The sequence below is a fragment of the Chinchilla lanigera genome, unplaced genomic scaffold (assembly GCF_000276665.1).
Source record: "Chinchilla lanigera isolate Chin_1 unplaced genomic scaffold, ChiLan1.0 scaffold00074, whole genome shotgun sequence".
Classification (NCBI taxonomy): domain Eukaryota; kingdom Metazoa; phylum Chordata; class Mammalia; order Rodentia; family Chinchillidae; genus Chinchilla; species Chinchilla lanigera.
In genome coordinates this window covers 2,282,079-2,304,570 of record NW_004955475.1, presented here as the reverse complement: position 1 = coordinate 2,304,570, position 22,492 = coordinate 2,282,079, and the positions used below count along the sequence as shown (strand labels likewise).

General features: G+C 40.7%; 1 protein-coding gene across 5 annotated transcripts in view; it reads left to right on the top strand.

The window, feature by feature from the left end:
• The window catches only part of Pfkfb1 (6-phosphofructo-2-kinase/fructose-2,6-biphosphatase 1), a 64,492-nt gene that overhangs the window by 39,311 nt on the left and 2,689 nt on the right, over positions 1-22,492 (top strand). For all 5 annotated transcript variants that reach the window (XM_013502856.1, XM_005401535.2, XM_013502854.1 and 2 more), the window contains 7 exons: positions 788-862; positions 1,463-1,519; positions 3,525-3,646; positions 7,338-7,545; positions 10,613-10,759; positions 16,357-16,461; positions 20,446-20,575. In XM_013502856.1, coding sequence (XP_013358310.1) covers positions 788-862; positions 1,463-1,519; positions 3,525-3,646; positions 7,338-7,545; positions 10,613-10,759; positions 16,357-16,461; positions 20,446-20,575 — 844 coding nt within the window. The remainder of the gene's footprint in view (positions 1-787; positions 863-1,462; positions 1,520-3,524; positions 3,647-7,337; positions 7,546-10,612; positions 10,760-16,356; positions 16,462-20,445; positions 20,576-22,492) is intronic.

Here is a 22,492-nt window from a genome sequence, read left to right as displayed (position 1 = left end):
ACTTTAATTCCGCTCTCCCCCATAAGTGTTGTTACTATGCCCCATTTTAGAACCAGGAACAATGCCTCACAAAAAGACCGAATAATTGCCCAGTGTGGCATAACATGTACATGGCAGGACCAGAAATGGAATCCAGATTGTACAGCTCAAGGATCTCCACTCATAAGTACTGCTCTGTACTGGTCCACTCCGAAAAATTCAGTAGGACTATAACTCGAATTTGAAACTATATTATAAACATTTTTCAATTCTAGATATTTACCTAAATATGTAGTTGATTTAATCCCATACACCTGTGGGGTAAGATTTGCAAATTTTAAAAGCATAAGAGACCTTCAAATAAGTAAATGGTCTGATCTGAGGTGCTGAGAATAGGAAATTGTTTCCTCTTCTAAGGACTTCTAATGTGATAAAGAAGGAAGAAGCTGCACTTGGGAGTTTGGGGAACCAGTTCTAGCTCTACTTATCAACAACTCTTGGTGGCTTTGGCCAAAGCAAGTCCTTCCTAGGCCTCATTTATTTCACCTGTAAAATGGCCCTAATAAAAATTCAGAATTTTCCTCTTGCCTTATTACGTGCACAAAGTTGGGTATACTGGGCAGACATTAATGGCTCAATGACTGTTTATAAAATTGACACAAGGCAATTCTAAATCATTCCTTTTTTTCAAGACCTTCTTGAAGTTCTGCCTTCTCTGGAAGCTTTCCACTTAGGACAGGGATGGACAAGGAGAGGATGATCTCACAGCACTAGTTCACAGTGAGCCAACCTCATTACCCATCTCTAGGTTTTTGATGCGACCAACACTACCAGAGAACGACGGTCACTGATTCTACAGTTTGCTAAAGAACATGGTTACAAGGTACAATAAAACTCCCACTCTTGTCTAGAATCTACTTTTTCTAGCACAAACCCCAAATAAGACAAACTGAAATGTTCAGAGCAACCAAATTGGCCACCATAGACTCAGTATCTTAATTGAGTTGTGTAACTTTCATGATACAGTCAGAAACAGCAAACTAGCAGGAAGGGAAAGGTACCACCTTAGGCAATGCTGATAGGCTTACACTGGGGGATTTGGAGGATATGCAAGCAATGATGCGGTAGAGAGAACTACTACAAAGTATATATCACTAAAAAAAACAAAACAGCAATCGATTTGGGGCTGTTCAACTTAAAGCAGGCTGCCTCATAAAACTCAGAATCCTGACAGTACCGTTGTATGAGAACATTGTGTTGTCAGAGGATGCCCCTGGGAAAGACACAGCTCCATTAAGAAGGGGTCAAGCTATGTTTGGCTTCTATCTTAAATAATTGCCTGCTGTAACTCTCCTCACTTTTTTTTTTTTTTTTTTTGCAGCGTCAAAGGTCTAACCTAGGGTCTAGCACATGCATGGCAAGTGTTCTACAATACTGAACTATATCCCCAGCCGTAAAACTTACTTTTCTTTTTCTCTTACAGGTCTTCTTCATTGAGTCCATTTGTAATGACCCGGAAATCATTGCAGAAAACATCAAAGTAAGAAGCAGCGGTAACCTTTCCTCCTTACTCTTCCTCAGGCCTCGACCATGACTAAAAAGACCTCTATGAGATTAAGGAAGTATTCCTGTCTGAACTTCCTCTCTTCCCACTTGGCATAGGAAGCATATCCTGACCATCCTATCCCACAACGATCCTATGAAATTAGATTAAGTCATACAGACTCATTAATGTGCACCAAGCAGCAAACTTGACTGTCATTAATTTTTTCACAAAAACATCTGCATGTTAGGGATCATTTCCCTATTAGAGGAAACAGATTCCATGGGGAGAAGTGAGTTGTCATATTCATACCACCAGAAAAAAATAGAAGTAGAACTGTACCTTGGCTGTCTGCTTTGAAAGCCTATGTTCTTTTTCCTTCCCCAGAGTTCATATCAGGACCATTGCTGCTCTTAGATTCTAGCCATGTGGTCTAGAATTAGATTACTCACCACATTTTGTTGTTCCCATCTTCATCAAAGTACAAGAACTCAGGGAAAGAAGAGACCTTATAGATGATCTCCTTCAACCTTCCATCAGATACTTGAAGAATCAGATAAATGTTTATCTTTTCTTTTCATACCTGCACTAACAGAAGACTAATTGACTTTAAGAAAGGTAGTCTAATCAAGCTGAAAATTGCCTCCTTGTAACATCCACTCATTGGTCTTATTTTTACCTCTTGAGATATAAGTATATCCATCTCCTCTCTTCTCTCTGCATCTATTAGTCCATCCATTTTTTGGTTCAACGGAAATTGATTGTACACCTGAGCTAGGCCATTCTAAGCAATAGATAAACATAAATGATAGGTGAGAGTCCTTCTCTTGAGCTCACAGTCTATTGAGGGGAATTGACCAGTATATAGCTAGAACTCTGAGATCAGAGCTGAGGGAATAGAGGAGGCTGATGACCTAAGCTTGTACATGGAGGTATGTAAGGGAATGATTCCAAATGGAAGTAATAGTTGAACTACATCTGGAACAATGCGTGAGAATTTTTGAAGTGAAGAATGGAAATGCAGGGCTTGGGATATAGCTTAGTGGCAGAAGCACCTACCTGGCAAGTGCAAAGTCCTGAGTTTGATTCCCAGTACAAAAAAAAAGGAATGGGAATGAGGGAACAGCAAATACTAAGTATAGCATCTCCAAGGAAATATAAGTAGCATGGATTGACTGAAGCAAAGTGTATGGAGGAATAGGGAAGCAGCAAGAGATGAGGATGAAGAAATAATTTGGGCCCAGTCACAAGTCATAAGTTACTAGTATAGTTTACCCTTTGTCCTAAAATGGACAAGGAAATATTTAAGCAGGAAAATGACATGGTCATATGTTCCTGTTAGGAGTATCTTTCTGTCAGTATGATGAATACATCTGAAGTAACATGACTATAGACAGAATAATCAGTCACAAAGCTCTAGTGAGCACAAGCAAGTGAAATGGATATTTAGAAGAGAGAAGAGGATGTGGTGCCTGATAGGAGAGAAGGGATGATAAAAAGAGGCATCTGAGATGACTTCCAGATTCTGTACGGGCTCAGATAACTGGGTGGATGAGATGGGGATTGTGGGGGAAATGGTAAGTATTGGGGGATTAGGAGATCCCAGGCTTCAGAAATCCAAAGACGGTGTACCAACTTCTCCCAGTAGAAACTCAGTATATGTAAGCCATGATTACTTCTGCCCCAAATCCTTGGTTCCACTTCAGCCTTTTCTCAAATTATAATTTCTAGTCCTCTTATAAATTTCTAATGCAGTGTATTCTTGAGAGCTACATATAATGTAACAGGCTTTGTTTGACCACATAGAGATTAGGAATGAGTTGTCACACAGTCTGGAGTCTCTTCAATGGATTAATTTTGTAAACTTGGATGAGACCTTTCTCTGAGACTTAATTTCTTCACCTGTGGTACTCAGTGGTCTATAAGGGCCCTTCCCAAGGACACTGTTAGAGTTTAGGTCTCGCAATGTTTCCCTTGGTCCCTATGTCCTCCCTTCTCCTAGCAAGTCAAACTTGGCAGCCCTGACTACATAGACTGTGACCGAGAAAAGGTTCTGGAAGACTTTCTGAAGAGAATTGAGTGCTATGAAGTCAACTACCAGCCTTTGGATGATGAATTGGACAGGTAAGACCCCAGCACCCTAAAGTCAATGTGTGGGTTCTTAACCCAGGTTTGATATCCTATAGGATGTCAAATAGGATGAGGAAATGTCCCTCCTTTATGGGCCTCAACTTCTCCATCTGGGACACTACAAATGGGACTTAACGATCATCTTTATGAACCTTCTTAGCTCTAATGGTCCATGAGGCAGAGATTCTTTGAAATGTGAGGTGTTCATGAGATGACTAAAATAGTGCTTTCCTGAGCAATATGAATGGATCAGAATTCTGATCTCGGAGGACAAATGCTTCCCTCTTGGGTTGTTGCCATTGTTAATTACAAAAGTGTTCTTCACGCAAGCATAACACTTCATTTTCCAAAATGTTCACCTTCTTTTGTTCAACCCCCACAGCACCCCTATAAAGGAGATTGAGATATATATTATAAATTTCCTAGAGAGCTAAAACTACTTTCACACGTTCTTACCATGAATCAGGAGTAGAGCTGGAATTCTAGCCATATATTGAACCTCCTCATCATGTCTTTTTTCACAGCACTCATGCAACTTTTCAGTCAGCAAGTATTTGGCCCATTTGGGCTGTGGTGTATTTAGAGGGTATTAATAGGGGCAAGAGAGAGGGGTTCTATTCTCAGGTAGTTTGCATAGAACCTTGACATATGGGAAGATCCATGAAGAACAAATTTTCTTTCATATATCAGGTAAAAATAGGAGGCATTTTAGATGGCATTACAGGAAGGTATGCATCTAGGTATAAAGTATTCCTAGAACTCTATTTCCTTTCAGAATGGGTTGACATGAGAAGAGACTATGATCACTCACTCATACCATTTGAGATCCAAGTGTGAAGCATAAGAAGATCTTAAATGATCATTGCCACCCTAAGAAACTGAAATAGCATCCTTTCAGCTTTACCTAGCTGAAGTATTGAGAGATGAGCATTGCTATTGTTCCATGCCTTAGTCAGGGAAACTGAGGCCCAGATCAGGTAAAAGCTTACCTGAGACTACACAATGAGACATCATCAGAGTATTATTGAAATTCATTTCCCCAAAATTTCAGCATGTTTCTCCCCACTTCTAAATCCTAATATCATAAATACTATCAGACAGGGCTTAGATACTGTGCAAAAGGTATGTCCTTTATGTATGGTTGTGCAGATTGTTTACGAGTACACTGGTCAAAGGCATACTTGGTTCTGTCACTGAGACATGTGCTGAAGTAGGGCTATGTATCCTCTGAGGAAGGGGTGGCTTTTTCAGATTTCTAAGTGGGCCTTTACTGAAAGAACCATGTGGGCTCTCAGCTTATGCTGGAAGGAGATTGAAGGAGGGGGGATGAAATGAAAGAACTATGTCAAGAAAGCTCCCAGCTGTAGGTCTGGATTCTGACAGGTATGCTGCTGGCTTCTGATGAATGAGTTTGAGCTGAAGAAGACGTATCTAGAAGGCCAGCTTCATTTCATCATTTTTTTCCATTAATAGACATTTATAGTTCATGCATCAGGTCCAGCCTTATCTGTGCCTGAGGAACCCAAAGAGGGAAGGGTTACCCCTACTCTGATAGAATGCCTAATTGGTTGGAGAAGAAAATTTGCAGACATTTGATCACAATTGTGGAGACAGTAAACCAAATGGTTTAAAGGGACATAAGAGGGCATGTGTCCCAGCTTGGAGAAATAAGGCCTAGAAGAACTGGTTTACCCAGTAAGCAGATTAAATATGTGCTTAGGGCAGTGGCAAGTTTCCAAAACTAAAAAGAAAAAAATTTTAAAGATTTTAATATTTTAATAGCATTTCAAAAATATAATCAAGGTAGTCAAAATGGAGAAAAAGTAATTTGGTAAGACCTCCTCATATTATACATATAGTTTACAGTTTACATGGGGAATGAGCATGAGCTCATTTTAGGAACACTTCTAAATGACTTTACTGACCCTGGGCTAGAAGATGACTTCTTGGAGAAAATAAAGGTCCTGGCTCTTGAGGAATAGATACATAGGACTTCAGCTTTAGAAATCAGGCAAGGGATGTCTTTTCCACCAAAGAGAACAGCACTTGGTAAGGGCCTAGTTAAATCAGAGTAAGAGGAGTACAAAGAATGTTTCAAGTGTAACAGCAAAGGCATGAAGATAAGAATGGAACAGACGGTATGGGTATGGCTTGGGTCTATGAGGTAAAGACAACATAAAACTGAAGAAATTGGATGTTTTCCTAGAGTCACACAGGACCTAGTGTTAGGAACAGAGAGTAACCAGGCAACAAGGTTATGTCAGGTATTTTGTACTCCTACATTCTGAGGGCCTTAGGAAGGATGATTGGAGAAAGGAGATTCTTGGCAGCTTCCTGAGATAACCTTAGGAAAATTGCATCCTCTGGGCTTCAGTTTTTCATGTATATAAAGCAGATGATAATCACTTTTCTGTGTAATGGCTGTGAAGATTCATGTACTTTAAAATCCCTGCTCCTTCCCATATGCATAGAAAATGTTCAATAAATGCAGTAACTGCACATGGATCACAGGGCTGAGCATGATGAGTATGGTGCAGACATAAAGGACTTGTCTAGCAGGATCAAGGGAGAAGCTTTCTCAAACCTAATCCATAAGCAGCCGTAGCTGCCTTGGGCTAATACAGTACTGCTCTTTCCATTCACTTGGTTTTCTTAGTTTGCAACCAGGCCCACTGGTGTCATCTCATTGCATCCGCTTTCCAGGGATCTCTCTGAACTTACAGTCTAACACAAAAAGGATTAATGGCTAGCGTGGCGGAGATCTCAGGACTCTTGTTCCATAGTTCTAGTTTTCTGATTCGTCCTCCAAGCTCCTGCACCGACAAGTGGTTGAATAGTTTGTCACTCAGTGTGTAGTTATTGGTTTATGACATAGCACAAAAATGAGGGAACAGCAAGGAGCTTATAGCAAGGGCTATAAGTTTCCCTTATGTGATACTGTGGACGACTTCTGTATCCCCGTGTCCCAGTACTTGGCACACTTTACAATGAGTGTTTGTAAAATGAATGTTGAGCACTGATCATATGTTTCCAAGTGTATACTTCTGCCTGACCTAAGAGTTCCCAAAGGGAAGATGCTGCCTGTCCATCTCAAGCATACCTTTGTAGATTGCATGGCAAATAGGGAAAGACCTCAGCCTGGCCTACTTACAGGTGAAGAAAGGTACACAGATGCAAGCATAGACACAACCTTGTAACTGCCTGTGGAGTATAAAGTACAGTGTATCATGACTGAGGCTTAAAGAGGGTGATGGAGTTCAGGTTATGATTAAAAAGCATGGGGGAATGAACAAGACAAGAGCTACTAGCGAAATATTGGGAGTCAGCCAGGGACACCAAAGATAACTATTTCATATGACAGAAGTGAGACCCACAAAGGAGAGAACCTCAGTGCTGCTGCCTACATTGTGAAGAGTAAAAGTAAAAAGACAGCCTGGCTCAAACTGAGGCTGAGAAAAGAAGACTAAGGGAGACAGTAGCAAGCAGTGAGCTACTTGGGGTATTTATGAACTTCCTTTCTAGGACCTGTATCCAAAACAGGGCAAGGCATGGCAGCTCATTAGATAAGAAGTGAATTGCAAAGGAGACTTGAAAGCAGGGTGTGTGGTTGGGGCTTTCCCTTGGGATCAGCCCTCCCTACTGCTAGCTCCTGAGCTGCCCTTGCTCCTGTTTGGGTCTGGCCCAGCCATCTGTCCTACATCAAGATCTTTGATGTGGGCACACGCTACATGGTGAACCGAGTGCAAGACCACATCCAGAGCCGTACAGTCTACTACCTCATGAACATCCACGTCACGCCGCGCTCCATCTACCTATGCCGGCATGGTGAGAGTGAACTCAACCTCAGAGGCCGCATCGGAGGTGACTCAGGCCTCTCAGCTCGGGGAAAGCAGGTAGGGAGGTCTCTGCACACTCAGGTGGGTGGTCTGGGTGAGCTGGGTGGCCACTGCCTAGATCCTGAGGAGCAGGTACCCACTGATGGGGTAGAAGCAGATTCTGATAACTCTTGGTCTTACACATCACTAGTCACTCAGTCTTGATACAGCCATTGAGTGGTTTCCACATGCCAGCTGCTGCCTCCAAATCTAATAGCTCGCTCCTGGTCCTCTGGTCCAGCCTGGATCTGGCTGCTTCTGCAGCCCCATCACAAAGACCTTAGTTGCCCCTGCCTGATGGGTTCCCTCATTATTCACAGCATTTGGCCTTTGCCTGTGTCCACCTTCCTGCTCTCTTTGTCCCTCTGTCAGCTGGTAACCTTCATGCACACAGACAGCTGCCCTGAGGACCCTACTCGGATACCTTCTCTCCAAATCAGGGCTGATGCTGCCTCCTTCCCCCATCACAGGACTCACAGTGCCAACATTTTATTGCATCTTTCTTGACTCCCTGATTCCCTTCCAAGGCCCAGCTTCTGGTCCAAGATCTGGTCCAAAAAACCCTCCTTATCTACATCTCCACCTCCTAGGCAGGTCACAGAGCTCTGGGCTCTATCTCTCCTCATTCTGATTATCTTCGGCTGTCTCAGGACACAAGTCTCTCCCTCCCATGTGGACATAGTGACCTGCACATTCTGGGTGCTGGAACTATAATAGGGTGCATTTTCCCAGCTGCTGGCGCTGTGGCTGAGTGTGATAGCACAGATGGTGCTTACGGAGAGGATCACTTGGGGTGGGGTAAGTGGGAAATGAAGTGCAGAAAGGACGTTCACGGTCCTTGTTATTATTGTCACATACTGGATACACACACAGAGTCACGGTGCCATCTGCCACCACGTGTATAACCTCATTTAATCTTTACAATAGCTGCGTGGGAAGGGGTAGTGATTGCTATTACTCGTTTATAGATTGGGTCCAGAGAGGGACAGAAGACGGCCCCAGATCACAGAGTTTGTATAGGACACAGCCAGGACTGGCCAGGCCTTCCTACCTGGCGTCAGCCTCCCTGCTAGAGAGATAGGAAGTATCCCAGGCTCAGTGCTGCCTCAGAACACTCAGCCCTCAAAGCTCCCTTCTGTTACCTCCAGACTGGCAGCCTCCCCTCAAGGTAGGCTCTGATCTGACTCCCACCTCTCCTGCTCCTCAGAGCAGAGGCCACCAGATGATCAGCCCTCCCCCGTGGCACCACATGCACCCCAGGGTTTCTTGGCTGGAGCTGGCCCTGCTGCTGTGTCCACAGCTCAGAGCATGGGGGAGCATGTAGCCATCTCCACGTATGTGCCTCCCACACATACAAACAAGTACATATGCGCACACCCGTCAGGCCTGGACCTTCACCATGATGGGTACAGTGCACCAGATCCGGTTTACAAGTACTTTCCCATTGACTGTCTTACCAGTCACCACACTTGTCACCTGTGCAGACTGTTAAGTACCAGGGAGTGGTCTGGGTGCACCTTACCCATCATCTAAAGTGATACTCAGAGACTGATGTGCTGCTTACATCTTACAGGCAGGATACAAAGCTAGAGAGGGTCCTAGACAATACAGTGGCACACAGGGCCCATGTAAGCTGTCCGTGGAGGCTAACCCAAATCTGTTACCTCACAGGCAAGAACTTCTGCCAGAGCACAGCTGATTCATAACTGTCCTTAAATGTATACATAAAATAGCTGTATGTGTAGATATACTTGTATGCCAGTGTACATTTATTCAGATGTTCATAGCAGACACCATCAGTGATTCAAAACACACCTATTCAGAGTGAATCCTTTTCTCTCTTGAGTTCCCACAGTCCTGTGTGGTTCTTCTCAGTGCTGTCATTATTTCCTTCCCTATATTGGCTATATCTTGAGAAAAAATTACTGAAGCACCTACCAAGGACATACACACTCAATACATACATGAGTGCCCTTCAAATTTGGGTACCAGGAACCTCACTCAATGGTAATCCACATCATGAAGGAGAAATTTCACCCAAATCCCATTCTATCCACTGTGGAACCTACTTCAGTTGTTTTCACTGGCCTGTCGTGAGTATCTGTCTGCCTGAGTATGGGCTGGGTCATAAGAGTGTTCACCCTTAGGCCAAAGGATAGTTAAGGGGTCACTCTTCGTGGAGCCTGGATATCAGTGTAGATGAGATGTGACCAGAACTTGGTCATATGGCTTGATCATCTACAAACATGTCCTTAAGGCCCCTAGAAGTACAGGATGGCCCCAGAAATGAAAGGGCAAAGGAGGTGGACTGTGGGTATGGCCCCACCATTTTTACTCTTGCCCTAAGCTCCACAAATGTTAGAATGAATGTTTACAAGAATGAATACCCTAGTATGGGGTGAAGTGAGCAAGTATCAGTGACTACACACACACATAGACACACATAAGCACACATACTCTTTTCTATTTCTTTTACCATTAATCACATGAGGAAGAGTAAACTATTTTGGTTTTTGGCTTTTTTTTCTACATTTTGTAATTGCACATATTTTGGGTGTAATTGATATTTCAAATATATAAATACCACCTCACATCATTTCTTTGTGGTAATTCTCTCTTCTAGGTACAGTGGTACCTCAGTTCATGAACTTAATTTGTTGATTTTGGAAAATATGGCCACGTTTGTGTTTGTGTGGGAAACATGGCTGTGTTCATGTTTGTCACCCAATACAGAGTTTGCAAAGAAAAACAAAGTTTTGCAAAATGCTTTGCTTGTGAACTAAATTGTTTGCAAAGTGTTTGTGAATTGAGGTACCACTGTATTTTGAAATACACTGCACCTTATTTTTTACTATAGTTGTTACTCTATTCTGCAATAGAATATCAGAATTTGTCCTATGACCCTGTACTTATTGATCAACTTCTCCCACAACAGTGTGCATTTTGATAAATTTGGAACATTGAAGCTCTGCTCCTGCTTATTCATAACTACTCCATTATTTGTGGCACATTTGAGTTTATTCTCATGGTTCCCTAATCTTTTCTTATTTGTCTTTTTCTCCTCTTCTCCACTCCCACATCCCAGTATGCCTATGCCCTAGCCAACTTTATTCAGTCCCAGGGTATCAGCTCCCTGAAGGTATGGACGAGCCACATGAAGAGAACTATTCAGACAGCTGAGGCTCTTGGTGTCCCCTATGAGCAGTGGAAGGCCCTGAATGAGATTGATGCGGTAAGATGGAAAGGGTGAATCTCCTTACAGATCAGGGGATTTGGATCTGAGTGTATTGCCTTGGTTGCCTATGTTCCAACCTGTACGAGGAACTTAACTCAGTGAATATTTTTTGACAAACAGCCATGTTCCAGACACCATTCCTTTCTTGGATATCCAGTGAAGGCCAGGGTCTTTGCCCTCATGGAGTCCAGAGGCAGACAGTAAACTAGGAGGGGATATAAAAAAAAATACTATGGAGGATCAGAAGGTGAAGGTACTCCTGACCAGACTTGGGAAGGAGGTTTATAAGGAAAGCTTCCTGGAGGAAACGAGAGGTGAGATAAGAAGCAGGAAAAATGGTTTGAGAATGGGACAATAAATTTTAGTTCAGGGACAGGAAACAGCACATGTAATGGCTCAGAGATGAGAACAGAGCATGGCGTGTTTGTAGAAGCAAAAGAGATGCCGGGACAGTGATAGTGAGGTCTGGAGAGAAAGGAGATAAGGCTGGAAAAAAAGACCCAAGCCATGTTGAATTTAGATTCTTCCCTGAAAACAACAGGAAGCCATTGATATGATCTATATTCAAAAAAGAGTGGTCTGAACATAATACACATTTTTAAAGCCCATTCTAAGCTTGTATGGAGACTCGCTGGGAAAAATAATAGAATAAGCATTTAGACCAGCCAGGAAATGGCTGTATTAGTGTGACAAGAGGTAAAGAAATGGACCAGAGTAGTGGCATTAGAGATGGAATGAAGAAGGACTTGGGGAGTGTTTCCAGGGTAGCATCACTATGTGGCTTGATGGTACACTGATTATAAGAAGTAAGGAATAGGGAGAAGTGAAAGATCCAACCCTGGTGATGTGGCAGTTTCTCTTCAAGGACAGGTTTTCCTGTGAGCTCTTTGAGAAAGAAGTTTTTTCCTTTTGCTATTTTACCTGTGCTGCAGATATACTGGCACTGAGTCTGCAGGTTATGGTTGTTAAACTCCAACGTAGAACATCATCAGAGGTATAGGAAATTTGCTTTCCTGCTAGATATTCTTCTATAGATAAGACATATATGAGTGTGTACATTCATGCACATGGACATAAATATAGCTGTGCAGAAGTACACATATTTAGAAAAGGGCTATATAGTGCTATTCAATATATCGTGTACATTTGCAATAAAATATGTGCATGAAAATATGTAAACTCTTCATCATAAGATTTTGGCTGCTGCTTATTTCTGGCCCACATGTGTGAACATTTATGGAAAACCTGCTTTTTCGAGTTCTGGGGTAGTGCTAGAGGCAAAAGATTAATGTTGACTGAGTTGACTCAGGCTGAATTGGTTCAAGTCAATCCTATCTTGACTGAGTTTTCAGGCTAAACAGGGCAGACAGAGGAATACAAAACAGCATGACTCTGATTACTGAAACTGGGCACGTAGAAGCCAAGGCAAAGCACCTTGGCCTAGCCAGGATATGCCTAGAGGTAGTAATGCCTAGCAGACATCTGAGGGTTAAGTAGCAGTGAACCAGGTAGAGAGGCTATGGAATGGTGTTTTGGGTAGAGAGAGCAGCATTAGCAAAAAGTATCATGTGTATATACAAATTCTAAAGTTAAAGCAGTGAAGATAGGGAGGAAAAAGATTAAGAGAAATTCATGAATTCAAATCTCAGAAATTGGCTATAGGGGATGGATAAGGAAGAATCAAGAATTTAGAATGATGCCTAAGTTTCTGGTTTATTTTCCATCATTGATAGTATTAATGTTTATTCCCATTGATTCTTTTATATGTGCCTTGTACATCTTGTACTAGTATATTACATATATAGTATCTCTAATATTCAAAACACTTCTATAAGTTGTAATTTTCATTTCCCAAGTGAGGAAAATGAAATTCACAGAGGTTAGGCAATTTGCTTTAAGTCAAGGAGTCAGTACCCATTCTCACAGGTAAAAAGCTCCCAACAAGCCTTAGAATAGAAAGTTGCAGCTGTTTTGGACAAGCTCGTATACCTAGTAGGGTACATTTTCTTCCATGGTAGTGTTGGTTGGAGAAATTAGATGGTGCAGAGCTGTTTGTAGGTTATAGCAAGGGCTTATTTCCTTATCCCTGAAGGAAACCTGGTAAATGATACCAAAAACTACAACCAGAGGCTTCTGCCACCCTGCAGGAAGGCCTTATTGGAATTCACATACTAACAAATGTTTAAAAACCAGCATCTATTCCCACCACCACAAACAAATGCTTCACTTCTGAAAACAAACATCTTGAACTGTTTCTCTTCTGCAATGCCCCTCTGCCATACCACCCTGTCTTGGAACCCGCCAATTATGGACTGAAACCTCTACAAATTGTGAGCCAAAATATGGAATAAACCTTTCTTCCTCTTTGTTTTTTTTGCTGTTCTTTTTTTTTTGTTTTGGTCTTTTTGAGACAGGGTCTCACTTTGCAGCTCAGGCTGGTGTGGAGCTCACTTTGTAGCCCGGGCTGGTCTCAAACTCGCAACAATTCTCCTGACTCAGCCTCCCATGTGCTGGGATTACAGGCATGTGCCACCACGCCTGGCTTCTTCCTCTAACTTTGGATGTTGGGTATTTTGTCTCAGCAATTCAAAAAGTAACTAAGACACATTTGGGTACTGAGAGTGGAGTCTTTGCTGTGAATGTACCTGACCATGTGGTTCAGGAGCCTTTGAAACTGGCTTGCAGGAAAAATATGGAAAGATTTGGAGATGCCAGATGAAGAAGCAGCTCTGGAATGCCTTAAACTGTATTTAATAGGAGATTCTAGTCAGAGCTCAGAATGCCAAAATGCTAATAGAAATGCTGCCAGTAAAGACTAGGCTCAGGAGATTTCTGCTGGGAAGAAGGACTGCATTGGTTGTTGGACCCCAGATCATGTGTGTTATGCCTTTTCAGAAAGATTGTCTACATTTTACTTGTGTTCAGAGAAATTGCTTGAGACTGAGATTAAAGGTGGCAGACTAATTAATCTTGCAGAAGAAATTTTAAGGCAGTCTAATGTTGAGGTGATGCATGATGGCATGGCTACTGTTGGGGGCTTTTAGCCATATCTGTGTAGAGTATCAAGAACAAAGAGTACTGAAGAATGATTTAAAATATTGTGAATTTGGGCAGAAATAAAGCTCCAGTAAAACTGTGGGCTGCAAAGATGGAAAAGAAGAGAACTTGGTTGCCGAGAAAGAATAGGACAATACAAAAAATGGCCTGAGGACATCACAGGAAACAGCAGAACCCCACCCTTGGCAGGCTTAAGGTTGCAGAGATGAAAAATTTGCTTTGAAAAGAGAGCCACCAGAGCACCAGGCTCCAGAATGATAGGGGCCTAGAGATCTTTTTCCTCAGAATTAGGTTCGTAGTGGTCAGTGATCCAGGCATTCAACCCTACAGCCAAGAGAGAAAGAAGCCTGGCTCCTGCTCCACCTATCAGCAGACCTTGGTGCCATCCACATTGTGCTGGTTTTAGGTATATGCAGAATGCAAGAGTTGTGGAGTCAGCAATGCTTCCACCCAGATTTCAAAAGAAGGGCTGAGAGGCCAGGAAATGTGCCCCTGAGAAGGCAGTGTGTGAAACTGTGAGTGTGAACTTCAAGGTATAGTGGAGGCCCAGAAGGTGGGAGAAGCCAGTAGCAAATGGATTGTCTGAGGAAGGGTGTGAGGGGTGAGCAAAGCCAGCCCAAGAGAGAAGCCTTGAGAGCTGCACCCACATGCAGTGACATAGAGGTGGAGCCACCCAAGCCTTTTAGTTTTCATATCTTGCTGCAGACTGCCTCAGATGCTGGATATGGAATTACAGGTCTTAATGTTTGCACTGCTGGATTTTGGACTTGCTTTGGTCCCATTCCATTCTATCCCCTCCCACTTGGAATGGGAATGTTTATCTTATGCCATTGTTTGTTGGGAATGTTTAACTTTATTTTTATTTGTACAGTGGCTTGCAGCTGAGAGTTCACTTTAAATCTCAGAGGAGACTTTATACTGGGACTTTTCAGCAATGCTGAAACTGTTAGGACTTTAGTGACTCTTTTTTTTTTTCTCCTCCGGTACTGGGAACTGAACTTACGACCTTGCGCTTGCCAGGCAGGCGCTTTTGCCGCTGAGCTAAATCCCCAGCCCCCCTTTAGTGACTCTTGGAGAGGGACTAAATGCCTTTTGCATAAATGGATGTGCATGAGTCTTTGGGGATTCGGGGGTAGAATGTTATTGTTTGTTTCTAGGTGTCCCCCCCCAGTGCCTCATGCAGTCATATGTGAGGCTCTTCAGAGGTGACTAGATCTAAGTGTGTGATGCTGGGATTAAGGGTGGATGATTACTAAATTAGTCCACTGATTGGTTTGACGTAATTCCGAGTGTAGATAATGAGAAGGCCCACCCTGGGTGTGAGTTCTATCTGTCCTAAGGGCATGTAGTCCAAATAAAGTATAAGGGACAGAAAGAAGACTGCTGTCATTGTTTATTGCCTGCTACTCCACGCTTTGCTGCCTTCTTCCCACCACAAACTGTTTCTCTTCTGTAATGTCCTTTTGCCATACCACCTTGCCTTGGAGCCAGCCAATTACGGACTGAAACCTCTACAAACTGTGAGCCAGTTTTCTTCCTCTAACTTTGGGTGTTGGGTATTTTGTCTCAGCAACACAAAAAGTAAGACACACTTAGACCCACATGGAGACCCATACCACAGAGACATCCACAAGGGCACATTCTCAGATGCTTAGACATCCTCTCTCTCTACACAAACACACACACACACACACACACACACATACACAGTCTTATTCAACATTTTGTCACTGTGAACAAATATTTGAGACAAACAACTTCAAAGAGGAAAGATTTATTTTGACTCATGGTTTCAGAGGTTTCAATTCATGGTCTTCTGACTCCAAGACAGAAATATGACAGAAAGACATGGTGGAAGAAATCTGCTCATCTCATGGCATCCAGAAAGGAGAGAGAAAGGGGAAAAGCTAGAGACAAGGGACTAGGGAACAGATACATTCCCCAAAGTCAGTCCTATACTTTACTGCCTTCCGTTAGGTACCACCTCCTCCTGATCTCCCAATAACCTCACCAAATTATGCTCTCATCAGAGTGCTAATCCACTAATGAAATTAGAGCCCTCACAATCCAATCACATCCCCAAAGTCTATCGGCTGGCCTTTGGGGTACCTTATAGATTCAGACCATAACACATAAACCATACAAACACACTACATATGCCAATACAAATATACACACAAGCACAAAGCATAAGTTCTTAAACCCATCACAAATACATGTTGTAAGTATGCTGCACACACATTTGTAAACACAATCACATGTCCTTATGCTTACATATTCACAAAAATACATATGTGTAAGGTGTGCCTATAGACCTACTGAGACAATCATAGAAAAACACCATACACTTAACCAGCCACATACTTCATCTGTACATATATAACATATACACTCACAAACAATAGGCACAACTTCAGCACTGTTCCCAGAGATCCAGGTGATCATGTTTTGCTCCATAATCACTGATCTAGGAAAAATATGGAAAAGGCTGTGTGTTTTTCACCAAATGAATACTTTTGTCTATTTCTTTTTCTTAGGGTGTCTGTGAGGAAATGACCTATGAAGAAATCCAGGAACACTTCCCTGAAGAATTTGCACTACGGGACCAAGATAAATATCGTTACCGCTATCCCAAGGGCGAGGTAAGGTTTGGAGGAATGGCCTAATTCCTAGGACTCATGCCTAACATCTCTATTCTGACTTCTAGGCTTTCATAGTTTCCCAAACAGCTTTAGAAGTAGGTGAAAGCATATTTTGCAGCACCTTCCATTTTTTAAAGCACACGGTCATCTAGCTCTTGGCTATCTCAAATTCTTAGCTTTAGGCAACAGATTCCTTTCTTGTAAAAGCTGTATATGTGCCTGCTCAAGCTCTGGTTTTAGGAGGGCCCATTTTATCCTACACCTTGTCTCTAGTATCCGCTGACTGTAGTTCAACATATTCTAATTTCATGACATTTTGTTGCCAAGTTGCTTAAAGCTCTAGCCTCTGTGGGCAGTTGGTATCATCTTCAGGGACAGTAGTTGCTTTTCCTGTTAACTTTGTCATCTCATGAACCAGATCATCAGTTGTCAATCTCCATATGAGATAAATGCTTGTTGCTTTTAATCTAGCCTCTACTTACTCAGTTCTACATTTTAGAATATTAGTCATACTCCTGTTATGATATAAATTCCTGTTAACAATTATCAGAATACCAGGGTATCTGAGAAAATGAAATAATAGATACTCTCTTCATTTATAAAGCACTTTCACATTTTTATCTTCATCCTCTGAAATAATCTATAAATGTAGACTCAGTTCACTTTCATTTTCCTTTACGTATTTGAGGCTGTTACTCAAGTCATAAAAATTTAAAGAAATCCTATCTTCTCTTCTCCATAAATTTCACATTTTGTTATTACAATTACAAAACCTCTTTTTCCTTACTAATGCTATTTGCTAAAAGTGTATTTTGTTTAATATTGATATAGCTATACAAAATTTCTTCTGATGACTTTGTTACTATGTATACGTTTCTGTTTTGTGTGCCTTGTAAGCAGCTTATAGTTGTGTTTTGTTGTTTGTAATCCAAACTGAAAATATGTCTTTTGGAAGGTAAGTTTGGTACATTTGTTCTTATTGTAATTACTCTTTTTTAAAAATTTATTTCTATGATCTTGTCTTGAATGTGCAACGCTTACTATATTTCTCTCATACCCTGGATTGAGTTTTTATATCTATATTCTGTTTAAATAATGTTTCCACTCCTTCAGTGGTTACCTTTAACATTTTTTAAATATTTCATCATGCTTCCTTCTATTCTTGTAGACATCCCACTAAGGGTATGACGTCAATATACTATATATTAAAGTCATTCAAAATAATTCTTTGTGTGTTGTTATGCAATGGATTTGAACACTTAACATTTTTTTTTTTTTGGTTTTTCTCCGGTACCAGGAACTGAACTCACGACCTTGCGCTTGCCAGGCAGACGCTTTGCCGCTGAGCTAAATCCCCAGCCCCACACTTAACATTTTAATATGTATGATTTAAAAATCTGAAATCAGTATTTCCACCATCCCCCCAAACAATAGAAGAACTCTGGCTACCTTCTCTCCTAATTTATATGTTCTTTTGTATTTTAGTGTAACCTTTGTCTTAATCCCCTAATGAATTATTAATGTAATTATTACTGTTTTTATTATGACTGAATACAGGCAATTTTACTTAGATATAATCACATATTTACCAATTTCTTTGCTCATTCTTGTTTCTCTACATCCCAAGTCTTATCTTCTACGTTCATTTTCCATCTTCCTTTGGAATCTACTGATAGTAAACTCACCCTTCTTTTTCCCTAAAACTATCTTTTAGGGAGGTGAGCAACTTTAATCCTAGATGATACATTGCCCAAGTATAAAACTCTAGGTTGACAGTTATTTTCCCAGCACTTTGAAGATATTACCATCCTTGTCTTCTGGCTTCTACTGTAGCTAAAAAACTTACTCAGTTTAATTGTTGTTTATTTTCTACTCTTAAAGTCTTTGTATCTTTTTTGCTGATGAGTTTCACTCTTATGTATCTCGATATTAAATTTTTATCTTGCTTGAAGTTGATCGAATTTCCTGAATCTGAAAATTGGAATTTTCAATTCTATAAAACTCTCAGACATTGTATCTCTAAAAGTCATTCCCTTAAATTCTCTCCATTATCTCTTTCTAGAAATAAAATTAGATAAGTATTAGATCCTTCATGTTCCCTAATTTTTCCTTCTAATTTTCTATCTCTTTGCTGTATTAATTTCTCCCAAATCACTGTTTCTTAAGTAATATGTAATATGCTATTTATCCCCTCCATTTAATTTTCAATCTCAATGAGTATATTTTTCATTTCTCAAATTCTTAATCCGTTTTCAAATCTGCAGCATATATTTGATAGTATCTTGTTTATTCCTTCTTTTTCAGGTACTTAGGATTGAACCCATGGCCTTCACACTAAGCTACATCCCCAACTATATCTGTCTGTCTGTTTATCTATCATCTATCTATCTGTCTATCTATCTATTTTTTGAGACAGGGTCTCCTAAGTCACTAAGTTGCCCAAGCTGAGTTTAAACTCGTGATCCTCCTGCTTTAACCTCCCAGAGTGCTGCAGTTATATGCCTTTCTTACATTTTAATTGCATATTTTATTTCTTTAAAAATAAAAAATACTTCTTTTATATTGTATATTATATAAGCTTTTAGGAATTTCCTCTTGTTGTTTCTGCGTATTCTCATCTATAGTATTTTATTTCCTTTTTTTATTTTAAAGAGAATAGTAGAAAAAAGAACAATAGCAAAATACAAAGAAAGCAAAGCAGGAACATTAAAAATGATACAGTGTTTCAAATCAAATGATAGGAATTAACAGTGGTTGTTATATTACATATTGTTATCTTCAGCGAAGCTGCTCAGATTACCACATGTACGAATGGAAGGTTGATCAAACCATTAAAGAGAATAAGAAAATAATAATTTTAAAATACATTGCATTTGTATTTATCTGTGGAAATTTACCTCTGGGAATCCCATACATCCTGAGGTGAAGAAATCCAGACATGTTCTATTTGTGTAAGTAGTCCTGGGAGCTAATGAATTTACATTGGTTTTTTTTGAAACTCTCAGCAAAACATATTACAAAGCACATGGGTAGTGTAATTATGATTTTCCAAGCTACCTGAGTGAAAATTTTTAGTTATAAATTCTTACAGGGGCCATTTCCTAGTTTTTTCCATCTAGATATAAGGAGAGCCAGATACATCTTATTTTCCTTTGCCTATGGATAGACTTTTTCTAGTTTGCTAGTTTTTTCTAGTTTACTTTTTCTAGTTTTATTGAGGATATCAACATTTGCCCTATGAGGGTCTCAGATTTATATTAGCATCTCAGTCCAAACTTCCCACTGTGTGTGTGTGTGTGTGTGCACCTAAGCCCCTTTTGCTATTTCTGTAACATTTAAAAATTCAAGCCTCTTGGTTACTATGATTAACAGGTACCCTCAGGACAGCTGTGGCTTCCATATCCACTAATCACTCCTTTTTCCAAGTGTTTCATTTTGGAACCCTATAGTCATAGAATATATTTTATTCTTTTAAAATGTCAGCAGTGCAGTTATATAGACAGAGAAAAAAGAAGACATCAGGCCGGGGATATAGCTCAGCAGCACAGTGCTTGCCTGGCAAGCATGAGGTCATGAGTTTGATTCCTGGTACCAAGAAAAATAAAAAGACATCATATATATATCTGCAAATTCTCCCAAATGTAAATATTACAAATATATATCAATAAGTTCCTCCACTGTAGAAAATTGAATGGCAACATGAATTTTATTAAAGATTTATTTCTTCATTATTTTTAATAATATAAACAAACAGCATGCCAAAAAAATGAAGACATCTTGTAGTGAGGAGGTTTATTATTATTTAGCCCACTATATTGATTGCCCCTGTTTAACAAATGAGAAACTGAGACTGTAAGAAAGAAGTGAGTTGTCTCTTGAGTCAACAACTCAACTGATCCCAGAACCAAGTTTTCCTGATTCCTAGGCCAGAGGTCTTCCTCTCCCCATCTCCCTTTCTTACTCCAGTATTTTTCTCGTATCTAGTCCTATGAAGATCTGGTTCAGCGTCTGGAACCAGTTATAATGGAGTTAGAACGACAGGAGAATGTACTGGTGATCTGCCACCAGGCTGTCATGCGATGCCTCCTGGCCTACTTCCTGGATAAAAGTTCAGGTAATACCCTCCTCACTGTTCCTAACATGGGGTACTGGACGTGATTTAAAATCCTGAAACTAGCAGTTAGAGGTTTGTATCTCAGAAGTTCATATCTAATTACATATGTTATAATCCTAGCACTTGGAAAGCTGAGGCAGGAACATCACAAGTTCCGGGTGAGTCTTGGCTGCAGAGCAAGCCCCAGGCCAGCTTGGACTATACAGAAAGACCCCATCTCCAGAAACAGTGCACTATCTAAAATGAGATTGTTTGAGTTCAGGTTCTTTGTTATATACTAACTTTACTACCTTTGACAATGTACTGCAATCCTTCTGGCTTTAGTTTTCCCATCTGTAAAACTGGGAGAATAATGGTGAAACTCAAACAACATATCTAAAGAGCTTAGGACAGTTGATGGTACATCATATGGGCTAAGTGTTAGCTGCTATTATTAGTATTAGTATTATTCTGAGCTGATATTTTCAAAGCCAGCATTGATAGCCTGCCTCAGTATTAAATGCTGAGACAGTATTTCCCTGAAGCATGTTGTCCTGAGGTAATAGTGGGACCTTCTGTAGCCTCATTATCCTAATTACATATTTGTCTTTGCTGTGGGGTTGATTTCTGCAAGATAGTGATGTTTCATTTCAGTTTCTTTCAAATGGTCACTCAAAAAAATCTAGACATTTTTTTTTTAGAGTATCTATACACTAACTATATACAATAAACGGCAAACTAGGGCAGGTAGCCTGGCAAGGGACTACTGTCTCACTTTCACATATGAAAGTCCATTTTTTTTTTTCAAATAGACAAATAGTTCATGTGATTTATTGTACATCATGGTGACTATAGTTGATAACAATGTATTATTTTCTTAAAAATTGCCAAGAAGGAATTTTAATTATTTTTGCCATTAAAAAGATGTAAAATAATACACAAGTTTATTAGGCTGATTCAGCCATTCCAGAAGAAAGTCCATTTTTAATGTGGCTGCTGAAGTATTGTCATTTCCAAGTTATCTTAAAGGTATTTGAGGACAATGCATAATGATATTCAATGCCTGCAACATTCTGAACTCTTGACTCTTTGTGATGCTAGTTTCAAACCAAAGAGCATTCATAATACGGAGTTATCCAGAATTGAAACCCAGGGAAATTGAGAACATGCCAATGAATAAGTCATTTTCTCTTCCTGGTCTTCAATTTCCCCACTGGGAATCAGTGATGGGATGTGTGGTAGGGAATTTTGCACTGCCAGATTTCTTTTATGTTCACATCTCTACTGCTCAGGACAATTTTTTGAGACCATGAGGCAGGCACTAAAATTTCTTTTGTCCAGATGAAAAAGTTAAGGCCCAGAGAAGTGAAGTGACTTGCCCAAAGTCATGGGGCTCAGAGTGTAAAGGATCAGAGTAGATCCGAGGTGCGTGTCAGCGGCCCTGCCCTCTCAAATATTCATGGAGTATGGGGAGGGCAAAAGTACTTCTCTCTTCCTTCACTTTCTGCCCACTTTTAGACACAGGCCATCCCAGCTGCTCACAACTGTCCTGGGAACAAGGCAGGGTGGGATTGGAAAGATGGTCTTACCCCATTATTTAGGTGAATAATGGCACTAGGCCCAGAGAGATGATATGATTGGGAATCTGGATGCACACAGCCACAGAGCTGGGGCACTCTCAGAGTACACCTAGTCCAGTCCCTTCCTATAAGATAAAAGCCAGAGTTATGAAACTCAGTGAAAAGCCTGGGCCTGTGTTACTAGTTGAGGCAGTGGCAGGGCTATGTCCGAGATCTCAAAAAGTTGCCTTCCTTTCCCTGAGTCTCTTTCCTCATGTGAACAATGAGAGTAGACAGGACCACAGCACATCTGTGAAGATGCACTGGGATCATACACAGGAAGCCCTTGGCCTGGGCCTGATACTAATGATGACAAAGA